Source organism: Arachis ipaensis, chromosome B05, assembly GCF_000816755.2.
Source record: "Arachis ipaensis cultivar K30076 chromosome B05, Araip1.1, whole genome shotgun sequence".
NCBI classification, from domain to species: domain Eukaryota; kingdom Viridiplantae; phylum Streptophyta; class Magnoliopsida; order Fabales; family Fabaceae; genus Arachis; species Arachis ipaensis.
In genome coordinates this window covers 119356501-119383795 of record NC_029789.2, presented here as the reverse complement: position 1 = coordinate 119383795, position 27295 = coordinate 119356501, and the positions used below count along the sequence as shown (strand labels likewise).

Here is a 27295-nt window from a genome sequence, read left to right as displayed (position 1 = left end):
AATTGCTTAGCAATTCGCATCTTAACTATTATAATGACATATATGAAGATATCTTCGTAGAACTCTCAAGGAACTAATAATAACAATAATAAGATTCTAACCTGAGTACCCATGCTGACAACAACATAAGGATCACTAGAACGCAAATCGCGAATTGCGAGATTAATGCCTCTCTGAATCCTAAGTTTGAGAACACCATAGATTTGGTCCATCATAGTACAGTTTGTTGTCGCCTCTGAAAATCACCACAGGATGCTAAGATATCGATGATGATGGTGATGATATTCTTGTTACTTATGAAAAACTTAGTTTGATATATAAATATGTATGTCTAATTCTTTAACATTAAACTACTCAACAATAAGTTGCAAGGTTACAATGATTTGTTTAACAAAATCAGTTCAGCAAAAGAAAAGAATATAAAGATGTGAACACTAACAGAACTTAAACTAATCTACACTAATCTATTTTAGATATTTGGTTTTCTTATCATGCGGGCTACACCAAACTTTTCCCCTATGTGACGTGGCCTTAATTAGTTGATTTTAAAAACAAAATAAATTCCTTCAATTACGTTACAGTTTTTAAGTATTTTAAAAACTTACGATCAAGATTATAACAAAGACCATTGTCCGTTTTAATTAAAGGATAAAATTAGCACATTCTGTATTTGTTCGTTGTTGGAGGAGCTCTAATGTACTAGGTTGAACTTGCAGGATATTGTTCTTTCAGTTTGCTGCATGTAACATTTATTATATATTACCATTTTTATTAGTTATTTTTGCTTGAGTTGCCGGTAAAATAACATCGAGTCATTTTTAAGATGTTTGAGATAACAATAAGGCTAAAATAAGTTAGGGACAAATATTAATACTTACCCCAAGTGTGTAGTGCAAAAATGACCTTTGTCTTAAGTAAATCACAATATTTTGGTAACAAAAATATTTAATTTTAGACATAGTCTTCTGGGAAAAAAAAAAGATATATAGTAAATTTTGTTTGACAAAAGTAGACATATTATCAATTGGATTTAGAAATAGATTGTTATATGAGAAAGTGTGGATGTCAATAGTATTCAGTAGCTAAGTCAGTTATGTAGTAAAGGAGTTAGTTATAAATAAGTTAGTTCTGTTAGTTGTGCTGATATGACAGAATTTGTTATAATTCTATTATGCAGTGTTAGTTAGAATGTAAGAATGTCAAGTAGTTAGAACTTATTAGAAGGTATACTATTTTATAGTAGTTGTTGTTAATTATAACAGTTAGTTAGTTCAATTTAATGAAATTTATTTTTCAGACGAAGAGAAACTCTCTCTTTCTATTTGTAAGAAATTCTTTTAAAATATTCTCTTTAAACTTTTCAGTATTTTAACACGGTGTGGTGAACGTAAAAAGAGAAATCAATGAAAAATTGAGCTTTGAAAAAACTTAATCAACAAAAATTTCATTGATTTCGGTTATTTCTCAAATCTATTACATTTTACCATTTTTACTCATTAATTATCATATTTTTTATCTCAATTTTCTCTTCTTTCTTCTTTTTCTTTCCTTCTCTTCCTTTGAGACTCAAAGGATAGAGACTAATAAAATTTGTGTTACTTAAACAAGAATCAAAGATTCAAGTAAGCATTTTTTATTAGCGAGTTTTGAAAAGAAAGTTGAACAATTAATTGTAAACACATGCATTAATTGAAGAATAGCGTCAGAGGCAAATCCAATAATTAATTTGCAAACACCGGCAAGTCTTCTGAATCAACTAAGCCATGTAGTTCAATTCGAATAAAAATCAGCATAATCCAGTATTAAATCTAGCGAGTCCATATTTCTTACCTCTTAGAGAAAGTTCAAGAATAACTTTAAAGGTTTTGCTAGATAAACAATGATTTTTGTAAACAATGTGAATAATAGGTTTTAGAATTGACCCAATAAAGTAAAAAAAATACTCCACTCCCAAATTACCTCCTAAACCTTAACATTAGGATAACCATCTACACACCTAATGAATTGAATATCCAGTCATTGTAAACTGAGTAAATCGAATCAAAAGAAATAACCATTGATAAACCACTATTTTATGGTTTATCTTGTGCTCAATTGAGTGGTTTTTATCTACTCTTTACCCACTTATTCATACTATTATGCATGGTTTTACATTTGCCTTCCTAATTATGTGCTTTGATTGAAAACATGCTTCTTTGATCTTATATTTGCTTATTATTAATCCTCTCTTATTACCATTAGATGCCTTGATATGTGTGTTAAGTGTTTTCAGATATTATAAGGCAGGAATGGCTTGGAGCAGTGGCGGAACTTGAAACAAAATTTTGGGGGGGCCAGATAGAAAATAATTGTCAAAATATTTTTGATATGGACCCCATTTAAGATAAGCTCGTCCAGGGACGGATCCAGAAATATTATTATGGGGGGCCAATAACACATATAATATTAAAAATTATATAAAAAATTATATAATATAAGATGTATTATAAAAATATACCGATAGAGAATATATTTTAAAGTACAAAAAATATGTGTGTATTTTTTATTAACGAAGGAGTAAATTTTTCGTATCATAAAATTCAATGATAATAGAATTTTTGTCAAATTTTTCAATAATTTTCTTTTAAATATAATTAAAAGACAATTAGTAAGAAATTTATTTTTTATTTTATTTCTGAGTTATTTTTCACAATATTCATAGTTGAAAAAGATCTTTTAGTTGTAGCAATTGAAACAGAAAAAATTAATACCAAATGAATCAAAAAAGACGGTCACAAGAAGAAAAAGAATTCACTTTATAAGATTTGAAAATTTTTATTTAATTAAAAAATATTAGTAATAATATCTTTTTCAGATTTTTTTAATATTGTTACTTACTTTTTGGATATTAGAAATCATTAATATTTAAATTGGACTGGACTATTATTTATACTAGACTAAATACTAAATAATTTTTTTAAATTAAATTATACATAATAACATATTACTATTAATTATTTTAAAAAAAGCTGGGGGAGGCCTCCACTCACCCCCTTATGTCCGTCCCTGAGCTCGTCTAATCTTATCTCTCTGGTTTGGGTGATATTGCCAAATTTAAAACCGTTTTTCAAGATCTCGTTCCAAAAAGTTAAGGTTAAAGTCATCAGATATAATTTTTTGAACTTTTGAAGGTTATATCTCACTCTCTTCGTGATTCATTAAAGTAGAAGAACTATCTACAGGTGTTGATATTGTAAAAGTTATATGTTCTCCTTCTTAAATATTAGCCTTCCTCTTAAAAAATGTATTAATTTTTTGATTTTTTATTATTATTTTATATAAAAATTTGAACATATATCCTCTAAAATATGTAAAGAAGAAGTTAGAAAGACAAATATTAAAATTTATAATATTTATTGTTAATACTTATTAAATATTTTATTATTTTTTATCATATAAAAAATTAAATTAAATAAATAGTAAAATATAAAATAATATTAAATTAAATAAATAAAAAATCTAATTTTTTATATTTGAACTTAAAGATAGAGAGAGTGTTGTTTATTGAACTTATTAGATACTTTAAGTCATAGTAAAGTATTTAAGTCAATTGAATTATTTTTTATCTTTTGAAAAAGTACTACTAAGTTTTTTATAAAAAGTTTGGGGGGCCATGGCCCCCCTTGTCTGAACTAAGCTCCGCCACTGGCTTGGAAGATGGGAAGAAAGCATGCAAAAGTGGAAGGAATGCAAGAAGTTGGAGAAATTGCTAAGCTGTCCAGCCTGACCTCTCTGCACTCAAACAGCTATAACTTTAGCTACAGAAGTCCAAACGATGCGGTTCCAGTTGCGTTGGAAAGCTAACGTCCGGGGCTTCGATTTGATATATAATATGATATAGTTCCCCTGACGCTAGGCGACGCGACCGCGTGATCCATGCGGCCGCGTCGCAGTGACGGAAATCAGCGCAGTTGAATTCGAAACCAGCGAATTCTGGACTGTTTTTGACCCAGTTTGCGGTCCAGAAAATACAGATTAGAGGCTATAAAGTGGAGAACTGCATCCATTCAGAGGAGGCTCTCACAATTCATAATTTTAGGAGTAGATGTAGTTTTTAGAGAGAGAGGTTCTCTACTCTCTCTTAGGATTAGGATTTAGGATTTCTCTTAGTTTTAGGAGTGACTCTAAATCCCAGGTTCAACGTTCTTTTACTTTATATTTATCTCTTACGTTCAGATACTTTAATGCTTATATTAGTTATGTTGCCTATTTGGCTTATGCTACATTCATGTTATGATTTTCTTAATTGATATTATTTGAGGTATTTCAGATTTAAGATTGCTTTGCTTTATTTATAATGATGCTCTGTTTAAGATTGCTTTTAATTTAAATTAGATATTTTCTCTCTTTTGGCTTTGGTTAAGACATTGGTAACTCTTGAGTTATCAAACTCATTGTTGATTGAAAATTGGAATTAATTTGTCCACTTAACTTACCTTCATAGTTAGAGGTTAATAAGGTGGGGGAAGAATCCAATTCTCATCACAATTGATAAGGATAATTAGGATAGGACCTCCAGTTCTCCATACCTTGCCAAGAGTTTATTTTATAGTTATTTATTTTATTTTTATTATCATTCAGCATACTGCTTCCTCACTTCCAAAAATCCCCAATTTACAATCTTCATAACCAATAATAAGAACATACTTCCCTGCAATTCCTTGAAAAGACGATCCGAGGTTAAATACTCAGTTATCAATTTTAAAGGGGTTTGTTACTTGTGACAACCAAAACGTTTGTACGAAGGGATTTTTGTCGGTTTAGAGACTATATCTACAACGCGACTGTTTTTATGACATTATTTACTGGCAAAAATCTCCAACATCAAAATGGCGCCGTTGCCGGAGAATTGCAAACGTGTGCCTTATTATTGGTTATTGTAAATATTTGCTTTTTACTTGTTTATTTGTTTCTATTTTTATTTTTATTTTTGCTTTTTCATAAATTAAGAGGTTATTGGTTTTTATTTAGTTATTAAAAAAAATTTTCAAAAATTTGTTCTTAGTGTTCATCTTGATCTTCAAGTTGTTCTTCGCGTTCATCTTGACCTTCAAGCTGTTCTTAGTTGTTTTCTTCGTTTTGATCTAAAAATTTGAAATTTGGTGTCATTTTATTATTTTTCTCTTTCATTCAAAAATATTTTTAATTAATTTTTTTTGAAAAAAAAAATTTTCAGATTTTTATTTTTATCTTATCTTATCTTATTTCAAATTTCAAATTTCAAATTTCAAAATTTCAAATTTCAAAATTTAATTTTCAAATTCAAAATTTAAATAACCTTTTTAATTTAAATTTATTTTTATTTTTATTTTTAATTTTTATTTACTACTATGAACTCTCACCCCTTTGACTATGAGTCTAGTTACAATTATGTTGCAGGAAGAAGAAATTACAATGAGAATAGGCATCAAGGTTGGAACAATCAAAGATGGGAAGAAGCACAACCTCCCATGCCCTTGGAAAGCAATGAAGAGAAGATTGAATTGGAAGAAAGCTGCCAAGAGGAAGAGGTTGAAATTGAAGAAGCTTGCAAAGAGGTGGTAGTTATCAGAAAAGAGCACAAGGGAGTGGAGCTTGCAATTTCATTAAACACACCTCCCCCTAAGTTGCCATCATCCTTCACAACATTCAAGTGGGTAAAATTCATATCCCTCAACTTTCTAATTCCACTTGAATATGGGCTACTGGAGACGGATGGTCAACTTAGAGCTCTTTGTGGCATTAAGAGTAAGAGAAAGATGGCCAGTGGTAAGAATTGTCCTGCAAGGTTCATTATGGTTGGAAGCTTTAAGTTTAAATGCAAAGGTTGGTGTAAAGCTCAACTGAATGGATCTAGAAAGTTGTTTGGCCGCTTTAGTGAGAATTCAGGTTGCTTGCTACCCGGATGGAATCATAAGGATCAACATAAAGACGGGTGTAAAAACAAAGTTTGGGACTCCGGAGGTTACTGGAATCACAAACATTGGTGGAGATTCCTGGATCAGTACAAGCACAAGCCACCATAACAAAGGACTCCCCAAATGTCCAACTTAAGGACTCTAACTAAAAGTGCTAGGTGGGAGACAACCCACCATGGTATGATCATCCTTTTTCATTTTTATTTAGTTTTATTTGTTTTTGAATTTTATTTTATTTTGTTATATTGAACTTGGAGTTTTGCATCACATTCATATTAACACTGCATTCTGCATTTTTCAGATTACAAAAAAAAAAAAAGCTAGCACGCGACGCGACCGCATCAGCGACGCGTCTGCGTCGCAAGGAGATGGGAGACAATATTAATATGAACAGAGAGTTACGCAGGAGCAGCGCTGGAGGCGTGCCAATGGCACAAATCGCCCCACGCGACCGCGTCATATGGGAATAATGGCCTCCCACGTGACCGCGTGACCTGAAATCGGCGTAAAAAGGGTGTATGGCCGAAAGTTGAGCTGGAGTTGGGCTGGACTCGTGCTGGAAGCCCAAGCCTCACCATGCGAACGCGTCTCCCACACGTCCGCGTCATATCCCCATGATGGCCACTCACGCGATTGCGTCGACCACGCGATCGCGTCACCCAGAATTTTGGCAAAAAGAGTTTCGAACATAGAGTTGTGCGACCGCGAGGCTGCACTCGCGCCACTAACACAAATCAAGTCACGCGATCGCGTGCCCCACGCGTCTGCGTCACCCAACCTTATCGCGCACCACGCGACCGTGTCACAAGCGGCACACAGAATATCCAGATCAGCCAATTTTCTTATCTTTTCTTCCCTAATCCTTATTTTTCTTCTCTTTTCTTATTTCTTTCTTCTTCCTTTCTTATTTTCTTTCACTCCCATTCTAGTTTATTTAATTTATTTGCATACTTTCATTCATTACATATTTTTATTTTTCTAAAATTATTATTGGTGTTCAAATATTCTTATTCAACTGTTACATCTTTTCTGATATTTTCTTGATGCTTAGTGACTTGTTTTATTTTGAATAGGTAATATTATTTATATCAATGCCAATCTTTTATACCTGTATTACTTTTACATTGATATGAATTTATATTATCTCTCCTTACCCACACTCTCCCTCATTGTTGCAACATTTTTGCACCACTGGTATGCCATGTGCTTCTATTGTTTTCTCACTTGCATGTTGTAGCTACCATGTAATTGAGACCCTCATTCTTTGGCATTAACCAACCCATGTTTTAAATTGTTTCTTATCTTTATTTCTGCGTTACTGTTCTTTTTTTCCTCTTCTTTCAGGCTGGCCACCAAAGACGGCAAAAAGGAGAAACTTCTAAAAGGGAGACAAACAAGTCCATCTGCAAAATCTTTAGAGAAAAGCAAACAGTTGAAACAACCCGTCCACCTGCACATCTCAGCATGCACCGAGGACGGTGCAATCTTTAAGTGTGGAGAGGTCGATACCGATCTCCATGGGTTAGTTATTTCCTGACTCAACACCAAAATTTTTATGTTATTTGTTTGTTCATTGTTGCATTTGCATGTTTGATTGCATATTTGTTTAATTTTGTGCATATTTTACCACTTGGTTGAAGTAATATTTTCTTTTTTAAGAAAATTTTTAGAGAATTTCACTAATTTGAATAAAATTTAATGTTACACTTGTTTGAAGAGATATTATACTGGAACATGGTTTAGAGCTCGAACACACAAAACCTGTGAGATTTTGAGCCTATTTGAATTGGTTACATTTTATCAACCAAAAATTTTGTTTTAGTGTGTATTTTTCTCTCTAAATTTGTGATCTTTGTCTTGCTTAATTCTATATTTCCATGGTTTGATGTATATATGCACTCAGATGATTGAGGCCTTTATTTCACTTAGCTTACATACCCATATGGCCTAACCTTTCATTATCCATTGCAAACTAATTTGAGCCTATTATACCCCTTTGTTCTTTATTTTAGCACATCATTAACTCTAAGCGGAAAACAATAATGTCCTTGATTCGAATCCTTGGTTAGCTTAGACTAGTGAAAGTGCTTATGATTTAAGTGTGGGAAATTGGGTTTGGAAACATTTGGTTTGAGAATTGAGTATGTTAGAATTTTCTGAAAATGTGAAAAAAATGTTGAGAATATGTTCATGCATTCAATACTTTAATCATATGCATTAAAAAAAGGAAAAAATAATATAAAAAAATAAAGGAGAAAAAGAAAAGAAAAAGAGCAAATAAGAAAAAGGGGACAAAATGCCCCATAGTAAATGTTGAAAACAATGCATATGAATTGTACTTGAAATTAGAATGCATGAATATGTGGAAAACATGGTTAATGGATAGTTAGATTTGTATTATGATTACATGGATTGTTTAAGTTAGGTGGAAAGTTTAAGTTAATTAAGGATTCAGATTTTAGTCCACTTGGCCAAATACAATCCTACCTTGACCCTAACCCCATTACAACCCTTAAAAGACCTCTTGATATGTGTATTTGTGCATTAAATTTATGTTGATTGTTAGATGAAGAGCAAGCCTTAGAAAGCAAGGTTAGTAGAGAATTGAGAGAATCGAACCTAAAACACTTGAGTGATTAGAGTGTATACACTACCAGTGAGGGTTCGATGCTCAATCCCTTGTTCCCTGCTTTCATGAGCTATTTTCTTCTACAAGTCTATTTGTACTTCATTTTCATTATTTGAATTAGTGAAATCCAATTCATACTTGTTCTTAAAAGATTTGTTTACTTTTAACCAAGTAAGTAGAAACATTTTGCATGTAGTTGCATTCATATAGATAGGTTGCATTTCATACATTCTACCATTCCTCTTCATCTTTATAGTTTCTCTTGAGCTTAGCATGAGGACATGCTAGTGTTTAAGTGTGGAGAGGTTGATAAACCACTATTTTATGGTTTATCTTGTGCTCAATTGAGTGGTTTTTATCTACTCTTTACCCACTTATTCATACTATTTGCATGGTTTTACATTTGCCTTCCTAATTATGTGCTTTGATTGAAAACATGCTTCTTTGATCTTATATTTGCTTATTATTAATCCTCTCTTATTACCATTAGATGCCTTGATATGTGTGTTAAGTGTTTTCAGATATTATAAGGCATGAATGGCTTGGAGGATGGGAAGAAAGCATGCAAAAGTGGAAGGAATGCAAGAAGTTGGAGAAATTGCTAAGCTGTCTAGTCTGACCTCTCTGCACTCAAATGACTATAACTTTAGTTACAGAGGTCCAAACGACGCGGTTTCAGTTGCGATGGAAAGCTAACGTCTGGAGCTTCGATTTGATATATAATATGATATAGTTACCTTGACGCTAGGCGACGCGACCGCGTGATCCATGCGGCCGCGTCGCAGTGACGGAAATCAGCGCAGTTGAATTCGAAACCAGCGAATTCTGGACTGTTTTTGACCCAGTTTGCGGTCCAGAAAATACAGATTAGAGGCTATAAAGTGGGGGACTGCATCCATTCAGAGGAGGCTCTCACAATTCATAATTTTAGGAGTAGATGTAGTTTTTAGAGAGAGAGAGGTTCTCTCCTCTCTCTTAGGATTAGGATTTAGGATTTCTCTTAGTTTTAGGAGTGACTCTAAATCCCAGGTTCAACGTTCTTTTACTTTAAAGGTTTTGCTAGATAAACAATGATTTTTGTAAACAATGTGAATAATAGGTTTTAGAATTGACCCAATAAAGTAAAAAAAATACTCCACTCCCAAATTACCTCCTAAACCGTAACATTAGGATAACCATCTACACACCTAATGAATTGAATATCCAGTCATTGTAAACTGAGTAAATCGAATCAAAAGAAATAACCATTGATAAACCACTATTTTATGGTTTATCTTGTGCTCAATTTAGTGGTTTTTATCTACTCTTTACCCACTTATTCATACTATTATGCATGGTTTTACATTTGCCTTCCTAATTATGTGCTTTGATTGAAAACATGCTTCTTTGATCTTATATTTGCTTATTATTAATCCTCTCTTATTACCATTAGATGCCTTGATATGTGTGTTAAGTGTTTTCAGATATTATAAGGCAGGAATGGCTTGGAGGATGGGAAGAAAGCATGCAAAAGTGGAAGGAATGCAAGAAGTTGGAGAAATTGCTAAGCTGTCCAGCCTGACCTCTCTGCACTCAAACAGCTATAACTTTAGCTACAGAAGTCCAAACGATGTGGTTCCAGTTGCGTTGGAAAGCTAACGTCCGGGGCTTCGATTTGATATATAATATAGTATAGTTCCCCTGACTCTAGGTGACGCGACCGCGTGATCCATGCGGCCGCGTCGCAGTGACGGAAATCAGCGCAGTTGAATTCGAAACCAGCGAATTCTGGACTGTTTTTGACCCAGTTTGCGGTCCAGAAAATACAGATTAGAGGCTATAAAGTGGGGGAATGCATCCATTCAGAGGAGGCTCTCACAATTTATAATTTTAGGAGTAGATGTAGTTTTTAGAGAGAGAGATTCTCTACTCTCTCTTAGGATTAGGATTTAGGATTTCTCTTAGTTTTAGGAGTGACTCTAAATCCCAGGTTCAACGTTCTTTTACTTTATATTTATCTCTTACGTTCAGATACTTTAATGCTTATATTAGTTATGTTGCCTATTTGGCTTATGCTACATTCATGTTATGATTTTCTTAATTGATATTATTTGAGATATTTCAGATTTAAGATTGTTTTGCTTTATTTATATTGATGCTCTGTTTAAGATTGCTTTTAATTTAAATTAGATATTTTCTCTCTTTTGGCTTTGGTTGAGACATTGGTAACTCTTGAGTTATCAAACTCATTGTTGATTGAAAATTGGAATTAATTTGTCCACTTAACTTACCTTCATAGTTAGAGGTTAATAAGGTGGGGGAAGAATCCAATTCTCATCACAATTGATAAGGATAATTAGGATAGGACCTCCAGTTCTCCATACCTTGCCAAGAGTTTATTTTATAGTTATTTATTTTATTTTTATTATCATTCAGCATACTGCTTCCTCACTTCCAAAAACCCCCAATTTACAATCTTCATAACCAATAATAAGAACATACTTCCCTGCAATTCCTTGAAACGATGACCCGAGGTTAAATACTCGGTTATCAATTTTAAAGGGGTTTGTTACTTGTGACAACCAAAACGTTTGTACGAAGGGATTTTTGTCGGTTTAGAGACTATATACAACGCGACTGTTTTTATGACATTCTTTACTGGCAAAAATCTCCAACGTCAAAACCATCCAATTAAAAATAATGAACATAATCATCTGCATACATATTGAATTAAACATCTGACTTATCCATTATTCATATTATTTAGTATTCTCATTATCTACTTATACTTTTCCTAACTTTAATTTCTATTGTGTTAAAAATGGACTAATCTATGAATATCCTGATTAATCCAGTATTTCATAAAAAAAACTAAACACATAGAAATAGATTATTACATTATGAGAGACAAATATCAAGAATAAATCACAAAGTTACTACCTATTTTCACTACCAATCAAGTGGCAAACATACTAACAAAGGTACTGGCACCCAATCAATTTTAATTGTGTCAAAGCAAGTTTAGAATGATGGATAGCACCGATTCTAGCTTGAAAAAAGATGTTATACGAAAAAGTGTGAATGTCAATTAATTAGTAGTTAAGTTAGTTATGCTCGCTGTAATTGAGTTAGTTGTGCTAACATGATCGAGTTCGTTATAATTCTATTATGCAGTGTTAGTTAGAGTATAAAAATATCAAGTAGTTAGAATGTATACTATTTATAGTAATTGTTGTTAATTATAATAGTTATTCAGTTCAATTCAATAAAATACATTTTCAGACTGAAAGAGAAACACTACTTTCTGGTCACAATTTTTCTACGATAATAGGTTAATAACCATATATTAAAAAAAATTGAAAAAGGAGGAGTATAAATTTAATTTTGTCTTAATTTTTTGCATACATTTTTTTAAATAATCATTATCTACATATTCCCATATGTTAAAAGGTTAAGTAAAATGTACAAGTTATTTGTTAGAGATAAGTATTGTTTTGGTCCATCACGTTGAGGGTCAGAATCGAAATCGTTCTGATATAATTTTTGATTTAAAATCGTCCTTAGTGTTACATTTCATTTTAAAATAGTCCTTTCTAATAAAATTTTTTTAAATGACAAAAATACCCTTTTTTTTTCCACCATTTCATTCTTCTTGTTGTTGTTCTTCTTCTTCCAGAAGAACAAATTCTTCTTCCATTAACAAAACTCAAAATTTCAAAATTTTAAATACAATTAACAAAATCCAATTATAAGAATTAAAAATACTCAAATTCCTCTTCAATTACAAAAATAAAAAATCTATAAATTTAGGAAAATAAGAAACAAGAACAAGAAATAAAAACAGATTAGGAAAATCCAGAATAAGAACAAGAACAAATTAAAAAAATCCAGAACAACATCAAATTCAATAACAAAATAAAAAATAGAAGAATCAAAAACAGATGCAACAGATGCAGAAAAAGAAGCAAATTCAATAACAAAATTCAACAGATGCAGAATAAGAAGCAAAATTCAAATGCAACAGCAAAAACAGATGCAGAAACAACAAATCACAATTATAATTGTTTTTGCTATTTTAAAAAAGATGATCATGAAGGAAATAAATATTACAGAAGATGTGTACTAAACTACTAATTAATTAATTTGATTAATTTATTAGTCATTAAAATAATAAATTTATACATAAAATAAGCACCTGAGATATTTTCAACTAATAATTAAATCAAATAATATATATTTAGCCAAATTCAAATCATGTGAATTAAGGACTAAACTAAAATAAGATGATTTCTTATTTATTTAAATTAAATACAATAAATACAAATTAATTTTGTTAGATAATCATAGTTTTCTGGTCTACTATATATAGATGGCTACACAAAATTATAAGAATTATGATTTTTATCACTCTTGCTATTTCAACTCTTCTTTTCTTCTTCTTTTTTTCTTTATGTATAATTTTTTTTATGTATAAATATACTCAAAATGAGAAGGCACGGATAAGTGTTTCATTGATTATTTGTTTGACGACTACTATAGCCTGAAAATATCTCAATTTAGGCATTCTACACACTACTAGAAAACTAGCTATTAAAGACGGATATTTCCGATAGGTTTTATCCCACGAAAATACAAACAGAATTTGCGAGGGATTTTTTGTCGAAAACAAAGGAAAATAAAATAGAATAAATTACAGACGGAAAAGAGAATCTGTCGATAATTCTGTCAGAAAAATTAATTTTCTTCGTGGAAAATAGTTACCGACAAAAATTCCGTTTGTAATTAAATGAACAAAAACGTTGCGTTTTATTAAACTATTACAGATAGAAAATCTGTCTGTAATTCAAAATATTCCGTCAGAAATATTGAGTTAAACCTAACTCTATCCCTACCCTCTCGAGCTCCATTCACACTCCCAACAAGCTTCATAATCATCTTCCTCGTCGTCTAGCTCCATTCACACTCCAAACCTTTCTCCTCAGCGCCTTCATCCACCGCATTCTTCCCCCCAATCTCCATCTGAATCATCACTGCCACAATTACCATCATAAACACCTTTGGGACTTCCATCACTCTGTTTTCCATGCCGTCCCTTCTCTTCCCCTCTTTTACGAGTACAAATCCTAATCTTCCTTCAGTAACTTTTTCTTCTCTTTAAACCCAACACCGATGGTGAGTATTTGAATTTTCTTCTATATTTTCTTCCAGTTTTTTATACAATGAAATTCCATTATTACAATGTAATTTTCATGTCATGTTAGTTTATGCTTGATTTCATTTCTGATTTGGGATTAAGCTAGCGTTTGCCTTTGAATTTTGTTTCCGATTTGTGATTTATTTGGTTGATGTGATGAATTTTTTATTTCATTAAAGCATTTGGAATGATACACGTAAGCTGTTTGATAAAAATTTTCAGAAACAAGATGGGTCATTCAATCAATATTTTTAGATTGAAATCATCAAGTCATAAGTACCGTATTATTGTGAAATAGTGTACTATACTGTTTGAAACTTGATTTATATAATTGATATAATCATTGTGCAACAGGAGAAGTTTATAAAAAAGTTGGCAGAAGTTCAGGCCCAACATGCCGAGGCTCAAGCACAGGGAATGGAGCTACCACCAATTAATGAAGACTTGATTTGGGAGGAAGTGTGTGATGGGAAAAAGAAGAATCGAGTTTACAAAAAAAGGGCATTCTTTTCTAGCTCTATCAAGTCTGGAACTACTTCTGGCAATTCTGTATCTGGAAGAGCATCTAGAAATCAAAATTCCATTCTTGATTTGTGAAAACAGATTCATAATCTCATTGAAGAGTTTTTTCAGCGTGTTACTCAACAAATAGATGAGCGTATTAGTAAGTTGTTAGATACACGCTTGGCTCCTTTGGAAAAGACTCAAAAAAAGTTGAAAAAGTTAGAATGGGCAATTAGAAAGGCTGAGAAAGAAAAGCTGAAACAGAAGAGATGGAATGAGGCTTATGTTAGCTATTACGAGAAGGTTAGAGTGTCAAGTAGTTCCAGTGCTGTTCCGCCACCGCCGCCACCCTCAATCTCTTCGGATGAGGACTATGATGATGATGAGGATGAAGATGACACTGAAGACTATAGCTGATAGTTTTAGTATGGTTGAACAATATACTGAGAATTATAGTTGATGTATCAATACACTTTATTTATGTTTTGAATTATATTGACTTGCTTGTTTATAGTAGTTTTCTTTTAGTTTGATAATACGATGAATTTGGTTATTTTTTGAAATATTATAAATATTTGAATACAAATTAGATAAAAATTTGTATTTATTAAATTTATATTTATTTTGTATGAAAACAGGTTTATTTTGCAATGGAAAAATCTAAAAAAAAAAATTCTATTTTACCTTACTGACGGATTTACAGACGGATTTTTTGTTTGTATTCAAAGTTTCGAATGGTTTTCTAAGGTTCCAAAATTACCGACGAAAAATTCGTCTCTAATTACCGACAAAAAATCTGTCGAAAAATCTGTCTCTAATTACCAACAAAAAATTCGTCGGAAAGTTTGACGTTTCAGGGAAATGGAAGGGAGAATTTACTGAGGAAAAATCTATTGGTAACTAGTAAAAATCTGTCGATAAATTACCGACAAAAAAAATCTGTCGGTAAATAATTTTCGACGAGACTTTTATAGAAGGACAAAATCCGTCAGTAACAAAAAATCCGTCGGTAATAAAGACCAAATCTGTCTGTATTAAGCAATTTTCTAGTTGTGTACAATTATCGAATTGAAGTTGAATATGTAGTAATTCAAGGTGGCCGGTGTATTTTTTTATAGTATTAAATAGAAGAATATTTGTAAAAATGAAATACCCATTGTAATGAAATTTCTTTTTCAATGGTTAGATTTTTATGCCAAGCTTATGAATTCTTTGAAGGCACAAGATCATAAAATAAGTTGACTTTAATATCATTAGAAGTTAAATTTAATTGTTCAAGTAAGCACCACTAATTAATCTTCTAATAATATGATTTATATTTTAATTTTTTCGAATAAATTCTTTTCAAAATGTAGAAATTAGACTCAATTACGCTAAAATTTTAAAAGTAATATAGAATTTCACAACAAAATTAGCATTCATTTAAAAATAAATTTATTTATGACTTTTTTCTAATTATAAATAATAACAAGACTTATGAAAAAATATTAATGTCATTATTCTTATTAACTAAACCATAATATAGGTAGTTGATAGTTTGATAGGCGAAAATTATTAAGTAATAACGTAAAAATTAACAACGAACAAGCAATAAGGATTCATAAAAAAATCTATTATATATTACTAATTTTATAATTAAAATATGTCACATATCATATTCTCATCTACTATATTTATTATATATTCTATTATATAAAAATCAGGTTTCTGCAGTTAATGATGGAGTTGACGCGATATACTTTTGAGAGTGTTTAGCGATTTATTTCTTTTAATTCATCAAATATAATTTATTACGATAAATTAACTATAGCAACTAATTGATTTGATTAGATATTTAAATATCGCATAATTTATTATAATTTATATCAATTTGATTTTATATTATTTTCTAATTTATTTCTTTTAATGTTCTATTAGTATTTTTTAATTTATTAAACCAAATTAATTATACTAATTATTTGTATTAATTAATTAATTAAACCAAACCAAATCATTTAAATTGAGCTAAATTTAGATCATGTGAATTAAGGATGAAACTAAAATAAGATTATTTTTTACTTATTCAAATTGAATGTAATAAATATAAATTAATTTTGTTAGATAATCATAGTCTTCCGATTTTCTATATATAGATAGTCACACAAAATTATAAGAATCATCATTTTTATCGCTTTTGCTATTTCAACTCTTCTTTTTTTTCTTTATGTATAATTTTTTTTATGTATAAATGTACTCAAAATGAGAATGTATGGATGAATGTTTCATTAATTGTTTATTTGACGAATACTATAACCCGAAAATGTCTCAATCTAGGCACTCTACCGCTGTCGATAGAAGTTAAACCTATAATAATTCAGGGTGGCCATTGTATTTTTTATAGTATTACATAGAAGAATATTTCTTAAAATAAATATACACATTGTAATTAATTTTCTTTGTCAATCTGTTATCTTTTACCTAACAACCAATATCCCTTGAATATATTATTTTTATCAGAAGTCATACATAATTTGATTGATAATTCTATGTATAAAAATACTCCTATGATAAACTAAATACCATATTGTTAACTTGCTAAAGTTAATTCTCCTATGATTATGCAATGTATAGCACTATCAGATGAAAATTGATTAGATTATATTTATTTTCAACAAGGTGGGTGAGCTTTTAAGCCTAATCATGGTCGAAGTTAAGGAAGCTTTGAAAAATACTAATAATACAAATACTTTTTATTTTTAATGCATAATAATAAATATATAAATTAAAACTAATATTGTTTCATACAAAATAATAAAACGTATATTATACCAAACATATCTAATCCATATTAACTGTCATTGTTTATCAGTTACTTACTGACAAATTTGGTTATTAAAAAAAATTAAAATTAACTTAAATATATACAATATTATTCCATGCATTTCGTTTTTATTTTATCATCATAAAAAGTCATATATATTATAAGAGAACCTCATCTTTTTACCAACAGTTCTTCCATTCAGTAGTTTCTATAAAGAAAAGATGGATAATTTTGTTATTTTCAGTTCTTTGGTGTGTATGGATGACACATAATAATATTGTGTTTGGCAATAATATATGAAATTTTGAAAGGCTTAAGCATAGGTTTGGTCCTTGACATATTTGTAGATGAAGTGCATAGTAGATAAAAAAATAGGCAATAAAGAATAAATGGTTAAAACTTCCTAAATGCTAACAGTCGTAGAGCATGATAGGTGTTCTATAACTTTTTTGGGTTTGATTGTGTCTTTATTATTATATATTGTGCTGTTTAATTTATGCTAAAAAGATTTATGATGATCATCTTATCGTGTTAGTGTAAAGGTTGTAGGTGTTATATTTACTTTGTATGCTCTTAAATCTCATGTCCCTGTTATTTATGAATAGATTATTTTCTACTTTTCTTTAATATATGTATATGTGTGTGATGAATATTTAACTTTATAATTTTGGATTATTGTATAAATATAATTAATATAATTTTATTTTTATTATTTGAACATCAATAATGTCTTTATGAATTTTTTTATTGCATAATTTGCTTTAACAAAAAAATTAATTTTTAAAAATTTAAACTTGAGTGCTTACTGTAACATCCTTACTATTAGAATGTCACGTTTTCAGCTACGCTACTCTGATAGAGCGGATATTACGACGACTTCCATACAACATTTTGCATTTATAAGAATAACTTCTACAAACATATATGTATATACAAACCCATCAAATCAAACACTCCTATTCGTCTTGACGAAAATGTAATAATAATGGTGAAGAAAAAATCAATAACTAAAATAATACATCAAAGAAAAGCACATCAAAAGCTTAGTAAAATTTTCATCGGCTTCCTCGTCTGTTTCTTGAAAAAGGATAATGTTGTAGGCACTACAAGAAAAAAGATTTTTAGCGATAAACTTTTAGCAGCCATAATATTATTGCTATAATTTTTTTTTAAAACCATCTTTTAGTGAAAATTGTATATTTACCATTAATATCATAAATTATAATGGCATGCTAAAATTTTAAAAATAGCAACAAACTTAAACGGCTAAACTAAAAATATATCCACTCGTCACTCTATCTCACACAAACTACTCTCGGTTCTTCATTCCCTCTGAGAACCACACACCGCTCTTATTCTTCTTCTCACATCTCTATCATTCCATCTTTTTCATCGCTCGAATCTCTTCCAAGTTTTTATCTCAATGTTAATCATGATCTGAATCCTTTTCTCGGACAAGCTAGTGCTAATTTTCATATAAATCTGAATCACGCTCTAGTCATCAGGTATGAGTTCCTTAATCTCCCTCTTAATTCTGATTCTTGTGCTCCCAATTTATGTTCTATCGCAACCTGGTGATTTTTCCCAATTTTTTTGGGTTCAATATACATTGTTGAAATTCAATTATCATTGTTATTTTGAAATATTTATTTGATAGGATGAATTAGGATTATTAGAATACAAAATTGAGTTTTGTTTTTTCTCCTTTATTTAACGGTTATAGATAGAAGCAGGAGATGATTCTGATTGAGGAGTGAAGTTAGAAGGAAAGTTAAACTTAGGGCTGCAACATTTGGGAGACAAGGGTTTGATTGGTTGGATTAGGTTTGAGATTTATGCTTTATCTTAAGTAAAAAAAGATCAGACTTGGAGAATGAAATTGCTCTAGAACTGGATATGAGCAAGACATATGATAGAGTGGAGTGGTGTTTTCTGTAGTTTATAAAGAAAATGATGGGTTTTGATGTTAGATGGATAGTATGGATCAAAATACTGATTTCTACTGTTTCTTACTTTGTACTTGTGGAGGATCAACCTTTTATATTTTTAGGCCAACTAGGGGTATCCATCAAGGGGACCCCCTATGACCATATCTTTTCTTTTTAAGTGTTGAAGAATTTTCTTTTTTGCTACACAGAATAGAGCAAAACAGGATTGCTCAAGGGATTCAAATTCACAAAAGATGTCCAGTAGTCAGCCACATTCTCTTTGCAAACAATGTTCTCTAAAAGCATCAAAAGAATCATGTGCTAATATCTTGATTCTATGACTACGATATGGTTAGTGGATAGAAAACCAACCTAAGTAAGTCAACAGTCTTCTTCAGTTATAACACTCCTCTCCAAATTAGACAACAACTAGCAAACATTTTGAATATTGGACATATAGGGCCTAAGATAAATACCTAGGTCTCCCGTCAATTGTACAAAGATATAAAGAAGCCGTTTTTGGAGCCATCAAAGACCAGGTACAAAAGAAGCAATTCCTGTGTATACTCTATCCTATTTTAAGCTACATGATTCACCATTGGATTAGATTCATAGAATTTGAACACAATTTTAGTGGGTCAAAGAGCCATAGAGAGGATAATGTCACATGGATTAGTTGGGACAGAATGACAAGACTTAAGAGAAAGGGAGAACTGAGTTTTAAGGACTTGCGTGCACAAAATCTGGCTCTGCTTAAAAAATAATTTTTGGACATTGGCTATTAATACTGATGCTCTGCTTAGCAAAATTCTAAAAGGTCATTACTTTAGATATAAGTCTCCATTGACTGTAGAAAAAAGGGATTAAACCTTCCTAGGACTGGCAAAGCCTTTTAGAGGGTAGGAACGTGGTGGAAAAATATTTGAGGTCGAGTATAAGGTCAGGAGATGATGTTAATGTTTGATAAGAATTCTAGTTCCCCCTTACCCCCCCACATACCCATATCATATCATTCTCAGCAATCAATCCAGCAACAACATGTTTCCAACAATTAATAAAGTAAACAACCTACTGACCACAGATAGAAAATGGAACAGAGAGTTTATAGAGATGATCTTTCTCCCTTAAGTAAGTACTCACATCCTCTCCATAAAACTGAATGAAGATGGCAAGGACTCTTTGGCCTAGGCTTTGGACTTGAAAAAGCAATATGATGTTGCATTTGGATATGTGGTAGCAATAGCATATAGTTTTGTGCATGTTTTCTTCTACATTTTTAATGTCTTGTTTAAGTATTTCTTTTAAATAGTAAATGATGAGTAGTATAATAATGTAATTCTAACATCCAGATTAATATTTTAAAAATAATATTGACAGGTTTGTGGAGGTTTGAAACCCCATAGAATAGCTGTTTTTTTTTTTAATATAAAATTTTTTTGTGGGGGTTTTGAACCGCCACAAACATTAACCAAGAACTGCCACAAAATACCAGCACAGAACCCCCACAAAAGGGATAGAAAACCGCCACTAAATGACATTGTGGGGGTTGTGAAAAACCGCCACAAAGGAGCTCGTGGCACCTCAAATTTTGGAGGTTTTTGAAATTGTCACAATTCTTTTTGTGGGGGTTTGAAACCTCCACAAATAGGAAAAAAAACCTCCACAAATAAACAAAAATTCTGTAGTGTGGTACTATCCACTTTCACCACAGCTTCAATTTCATGCTCAATATATATTAAAAGAGAAATATTAAAACTTTTTTATTTGATCAACCGAGAGAAACAACACAACCACAAATTAAAAAAAATGAAAGCCATGGATGCATTAAGTGAACTACAATGAATTCAAACTAACTAATTCTCTTACAAAATATTTTGAAACAATTAAATACCTATAGATCATGAGAGTGAGCACCTATTTCATGGTATGTAGAAATCAGAATGTAATAGGTAGCAGATAAAGAGAATGGGTCGTACTGAAAAGAATTCAAACTAACAATTAAAAAAGTAGAAGAATTCAAGTCTATTGAGACTTCACACCTGAAAAATATATTTTTTTCAAATGAAAAAAACTACTCTTTAGAAAGTAAAGGGTAAATTGCTATCATTGTACATATTAAATATAATAGTAATGGACATTGAATATGATGGATATGATGAACATATGTGGCCAACAACAACTGCATTATGCCTATGCATTTTCTTGAATCTTTTCCTCAAAAAATAATGAGCAAATATTTGTGGTTTATGATAAGCGTAGTTAAGAATTATATTGGATATGTAAAACTGTTTTAATTTCTCTTTCTTTTTCTTCCGCACACATAATTTGCGTGTTTAACTTGTACTAATAACTACATATTATAAGGCAACAAAATTAAAAAGCACCATTCTTTTATAGTTATAAAAAAATGACTTGACACATTTGATGCCTAGGCATCTTAAGCTAGTTTCACAAGCCTTTTTCATTAGTTTTCATTTGATTTCATGCACTTTCTTAGGCAATAAGTAAGCTTTGGATGAGAATTGCATGCATATCTTGATTCAATCAAGCATGGTTAATTATGTGCATTTTCATGAGATTTATGCAAGATTTACTTGAATATTATGAATGATGTAAAATCTTGTGATTATGGCAAGGCTTTGAAGCATTTGTTTGGTTGATGATAGGTGAGCAAAAGCAGAGGAAGAGCAAGGAAGAAGCAGAGAAGGCAACTTTGGTAGCCAAAGTTGGCTCACCAATGTTGCCATGAATGTTGCTTGTGGAAAAGGAAGCAACGTTGGTAGCTAAGTTGGCTCACCAACGTTGCTACAAATGCTGCTTAAAGAGGAGAACTAAGCAATGTTGGTGGCCCTGGCTGGCTCACCAACGTTGCCATGAACGTTGCTTGTATAAGGATGAGCAACGTTGGTGGCCAAGTTGGCTCACCAACGTTGCCACAAATGTTCCAGGCATGAGAAGCAACGTTGGTGGCCCAAAGTGGCTCACCAACGTTGCTAGCAACGTTGCTACAAGAGAGGTGCAACGTTGGTGGCCAAAGATGGCTCACCAACGTTGATCACCAACGCTCCAAGGCCTAGCATGCAACGTTGGTGGCCCAAGAGTGGCTCACCAATGTTGCTGGTAACGTTGCAACTAAGAAGGGTGCCCAACGTTGGTGGGAACGTTGGTGAACCAATGTTACCACCAACGTCTTCGATAAAATATCAAGTTGAAGTTGGAAAATTTTGACGCGACGCATACGCGTGAAAGTGGAAAAATAGCAAGTTTTCGTGCATGCATGAGCGACGCACACGCGCAAAATGGCAAAAAATCAGCTTTGACGCGTACGCGTGGGCGAGGCGCACGCATGACCAAGCGAACGTTGGTGCCACCAACGTTGAGCCCAACGTTCGTGGCAACGTTCAAAGAGGCTTTTGCATGCAACGTTTCTGGTACCGTTTGTACACAAACGTTGCCCACCAATGCTAGCACCAACTTCAATTCAAAATGGCACCCATGCAAGTATGAACGTTAGTTTGCTAATGCCTAGGCCAACGTCACTAAAAGTCACTCCTAACTAGCTTCAAAAAAGGCTAAAGCCCACATCCAAAGACTTGAAGATTGATTGGGAAAGTGTATAAATAGGATAGATTTTGAGTTAGAAAGGAGGCTGGGAAGCAGGGACCCTAATTGGGAAACCCTGAAATAATTTACTTTGTACTTTTCTTTCAGTTTCATGTACTTTATTTTTTTTTAGATTTTGATTGAGCAATGATGAACTAAACCCCCATTTCATTAGGGGGAGGAGCTCTATTGTAATACTAATGAATGAATGAACTTTGTCTTCTTCTCAATCCACTTGGGTAGCTATAGGATATCTTCTATGCTTATTGAGATTCACTCACTCCGGAAGGGGGTTTGAATCTATTGAATGCTTGTGTGAGCTTCGGAAGGGAAATCATAGGCATTAGAATTGGAGCTCTATCCTTCACAATTCTCTTGACCAACACTATTCGGGAGGAATTGAGGTCTTGAGAAATTGTGTGGCTTATGGATAAGAAAATGCACTTAACCTCTTCTCATGACAATTAGATCAAGGAATTGGCAAGATTGATTGTGATTAGAGAGATTGGGTTGCCAAGGAATTGGGATCCAATCAATTACAATCCGCCATAGATCTACTCATATGATTGAGACAGAAGTTGAGACCCATTTGATTCATGATGGATTATGATATCTCCAATCCCTAATGAATCTTTCTCTTTGATTCTCCTCAAATTAGATTGCCTTGAATTTACTTTAATTGCAATTGTTCACTGCTTTCTTTTAAATTTTCAGCACCCAATTTCCTTTACAATTCATGCAATTTAAGTTTCATCGCCATTTATATCCTGCCCTTTTTCTTTCTTGTCATTTAAGATTCAAGTCATTTACATTTTTTGCTCTTTAAGTTTCAACCTTTTACATTTTCCGCCATTTAAGTTTTTGTCATTTACTTCCCAGCATTTAATTCTCCAATACTTTACTTTCCAGTATTTATATTTCTAATCCTTTACATTTTGTTGCTTTACTGTCTACAATTTACTTTCTGCCCATTTAATTTCACCAAACTCTTTCAACATTAGCTTGACTAGACTCATCACCCAACTAAAATTGCTTGATCCATCAATCCCTGTGGGATCGACCTCACTCTTGTGAATTTTACTACTTGATGCGACCCGGTATACTTACCGGTAGTTTGTGCGGATGTGATTTCTTGCCATCAACATTCTATATGTAAAGAGCAGATAACTTTTAAATTGCATGAGTTTAGTCAATAACAATGTAAAATAAAATCAGAATAATGTAGTTTTAAGATAAGCATCAATAAAAGATAGTTTGATCAGATGTGGAGTATTTCACTATTTTGTAAACAACTACAAAATTATATAATACTGAAAATAAACGAATACTCATTAGTGAAAATAGTCTTGCAAGTACGCAAACTATGATGCGCTTGCATGTAAAGCCTTACAGTAATTAGAGGTGCCTAAATCTGAACCATCTATTGTCAAGACTAACCACATCATATCAAGAGCAGTAATTTCTCACAATCAAAATGGATAGGTTGAAACTTGAAAAGACAAACTTAACATGATATAAACCAAATTGAAGCTAGTTTTTATAAATATCCTTATCATGTTACTTTACAACACCAAATTAATAATTAATAACTCACAATTAAAAACACTTAATAGTTCAGTGTCCAATAAATTTCAAATACATCAAAACTTAAATAACGAACCCTCTTACAGAGGAAATGAAGTTTCTAAAAAGAAATATCACTATTAAAATTCCAATATGCTCAACGAATGAAGAACAATTAAATTTAGATATAAGGAAACATCAAATTATGGCATATGAAACAGATCTTAATTAAAGAAAATATGCTTAATGAAAATTGGGAAACCAAGTTTAACATAAAAATAAATAGAGAATTCAAGATATTCAGGATCTAAGGTGATGAATTGAACATCAAGGGAGCTATCATAGAGAATTTTAAAATTCGTCTAAAAAGGTTGGGAATTGGTTGTACGTGATATCTACTTAGCTAAACTATGATATTTTAAGCTGTGGAGTGAAAGATTGATAATGAATCTTTGATGGAAATAGAATATAATATGCTCATCTATAAAATTTATTTTCAGTGAAGTATTTCTTCTTGATAAATTCATTTACAATTGGCTGAGACTATATAACTGAATTTTGTAGTGTGTAAAAATACAAATAAAAATTTTTAATTATATATATATATAGAGAGAGAGAGAATTTAATCATTAATGCATGGTTATATTCCTTTTGACTTGTAATGATCAACAGTAGCAGAACTTGGTGATCACTATGAAGCTAAAACTATATTGTGCTTTTGTCATTGGTTAATTATTTCTAAAGCTATGAATGTTAAATTGTGTACAGTGGAAGGAAATGGTGCAAGGACCTCCAGAAGGACATAGAGCAAATGCTGACACCCTAATAACTTCCTATGTTGAAACGACTAATAACATTCGAAATCTATCCTTATATGACATCTATCCTTATATGAGAGCGATGCAACAAACACTATAAAGGAATCCAATAGCAATACAACAAATAGAACATTACCTAACGATGCCAAAGCACAAAGTAAAAAGACAGAGCGGGTGGTGTAGGATGAACCAGGCGTATAGTTGCTACTTGCTGTCAGTAGGTAAACTTAACTCCTTTCAATTTATTCTGATCAGATTCACCTTGAACGAAAAAACAGTATATAGTTTAGTTTCTATCATGTCAAACATTGCTAGTTGATTAAATCATAATGTATTTATGCTAAATTCTTCTCAGTCCAATTTTCAAAAGTTTTTTCCACAGTAAAAGATTGTTTATGCAGGGAGAAGGATATAACATATTAGCAACAATGCAATATTAATTCAAACCAAGATGCACGCAATATTAAGCACAGAAAAAATAATAGAATCATATAGCAGAGTTAACATAAACATGAAATTTACAAAGTTTCATTTGAAAGCAACAAAGCTGAAATGGGCAGTGAAAAAAATTTTTTGACCCAATTTTAGAAGACAAAAGACCCAAAAATCGAGAATTGAAACTCACTACCGTGAAGAGTGATGAATATAGTAGATATAGTTTAAGGAACTGAACAAAAAAATTAACAGAAACACAATAGAGTGGATACAAACCTCCACATTAGCTGTAGAAAGATCTTCTTTTACCTTAGTTGCTAAATTATTTTGAAATTACAGAAGCCATGACATCAAAAACCAAAGGAAAAACGAACAATTCATGTTGCATCACTTAGAAATCTCACTTGCTCTTATTGGATGCAAAATTAAAGATAAGAAGAAATCAAGTTAAGACCTTTTGGTGAAGGGCAATTAGAATCCTGGCAATAATATTACGGTTCTGGATTTTCTGCATCAACGGAGAAAGACGCATCGCAACAACAATAACAACAATAACAGTACAGACATTTACATCAGATCAAATAGTAAGGAACACACATAACTTATCATCGCAAACCATTACGAATTTGTCATTAGAAAAAGAAAAAAGAAATACCCCTAGGTGGGAGCGCGTCTCTTGAGAGTGATCTGGTGCTGCCACCTGCTATGAAGACACAATTTAAATAAACAAAAATAATATTAAAAAAAAAGAAAACAGGGGTATTAAAATCTTATACTTTCATTTTCTCATAGAGCTTGTTGGGCAGTCTGTTGCAAAATGTCCATAAATGCTTACAATTTTAGCAGCTTCTGCTGGCACAAACGCCGCCGAAACCTACTTCCGCATCCGCCTCCTCCCTGGTTGCAATCCTTGACCCATTCCACCACGGCTGTAGCATGCACGACAGTGGACCCATGCCGCCTTAGACTCCTCCACTACTATAGCCGCCGTCGCCACCGCATCCACCTTCATAACCCCTACTACCACCGCTGCTGTCTCTTCCACCACCACGACTCCCCTGAAGGTTGGAGCCATTAGGTACAGTGACATCAACTATTTTGAAACTCTATAATCTCCACCTTCAAGTTAGATTAGGAACAAAAAAGCTAAAGAAGAAAAAGAGATCGAAAAATAGTATTAGAGAACGGAGAAACGAACTGAAGAGGAGGAGGAGGAACTAATGATGATGATGAAGAAGAAGAAAGAAAAATAGAAAATGAGAATGGAAGGAGAACGTAAATGACGAGAATGAATCTCTTTTTCAATTTTGATTTTGAAATTAAAATTCAAAATTTAAAATTTCATGCTCAATTATTGCATTTGTGGCAAGTGACAACAATGACGCAGAATGGGAGAGATGAGTTTGATATAAAAGGAAGGAATTGTTTTGAATGAATCTAGAACATGCCACGTTGGATTTCCACTCCCGAATAAACCTTCTTTTAAAGGATAGTTATAGGATTATAGGATAGGATATAGGATTAGGACTGGTCTTGCATCAAAATCGGTGATAATCGATTTGACCCGTGTAGATTTCATGAAAATTGGTGAATTGGTCAGTTTTTGAAATTCGGACCGGTTTATTTTTTTTAGAAAAAAACTTTTAATACTACGCTGTTCTAGTTTAAAAAAAAAGAGAATGAATACCCAACCCCCAACTCCTTATAAGTATTTCGAGAGGACAACGAGATTCTTAACAAAAAAAAATGGGACTGATTAACTCATATGCCAAAAGAAATATATTGACTTTTTTTACAAGGACTAATCAGTCCCATAAAAATAAAGATCAGGAGCCAAAAAAAATATTTTTTTTAAGAATCTCGTTATCTTTCGAAGTAATTGTCAGCGGCCGAATTTTTTTCAAAA

General features: G+C 31.9%; 1 protein-coding gene and 1 long non-coding RNA gene across 5 annotated transcripts in view; both read right to left on the bottom strand.

Moving 5' to 3' along the window:
* LOC107640958 (protein C2-DOMAIN ABA-RELATED 7-like) overlaps window positions 1-452 on the bottom strand; it is a 1251-nt gene extending 799 nt beyond the window's left edge. Inside the window, exon 1 of the mRNA XM_016344462.2 lies at window positions 102-452. Within this exon, the coding sequence (XP_016199948.1) occupies window positions 102-215 (114 nt within the window). The 5' untranslated portion in view covers window positions 216-452. The remainder of the gene's footprint in view (window positions 1-101) is intronic.
* On the bottom strand, window positions 18395-27210 carry LOC107643912. 4 transcript variants are annotated; one of them, XR_002363447.1, is made up of 4 exons: window positions 26225-27210; window positions 26045-26092; window positions 25091-25215; window positions 18395-20694 (listed from the first exon to the last, which is right to left on the bottom strand). It is a non-coding gene; the product is annotated as an uncharacterized LOC107643912 (long non-coding RNA). The 4 variants fall into 4 exon arrangements; XR_002363445.1 differs by having other exon boundaries at window positions 18395-20681; window positions 26225-27033; XR_002363444.1 differs by lacking the exon at window positions 18395-20694 and having other exon boundaries at window positions 24813-25215.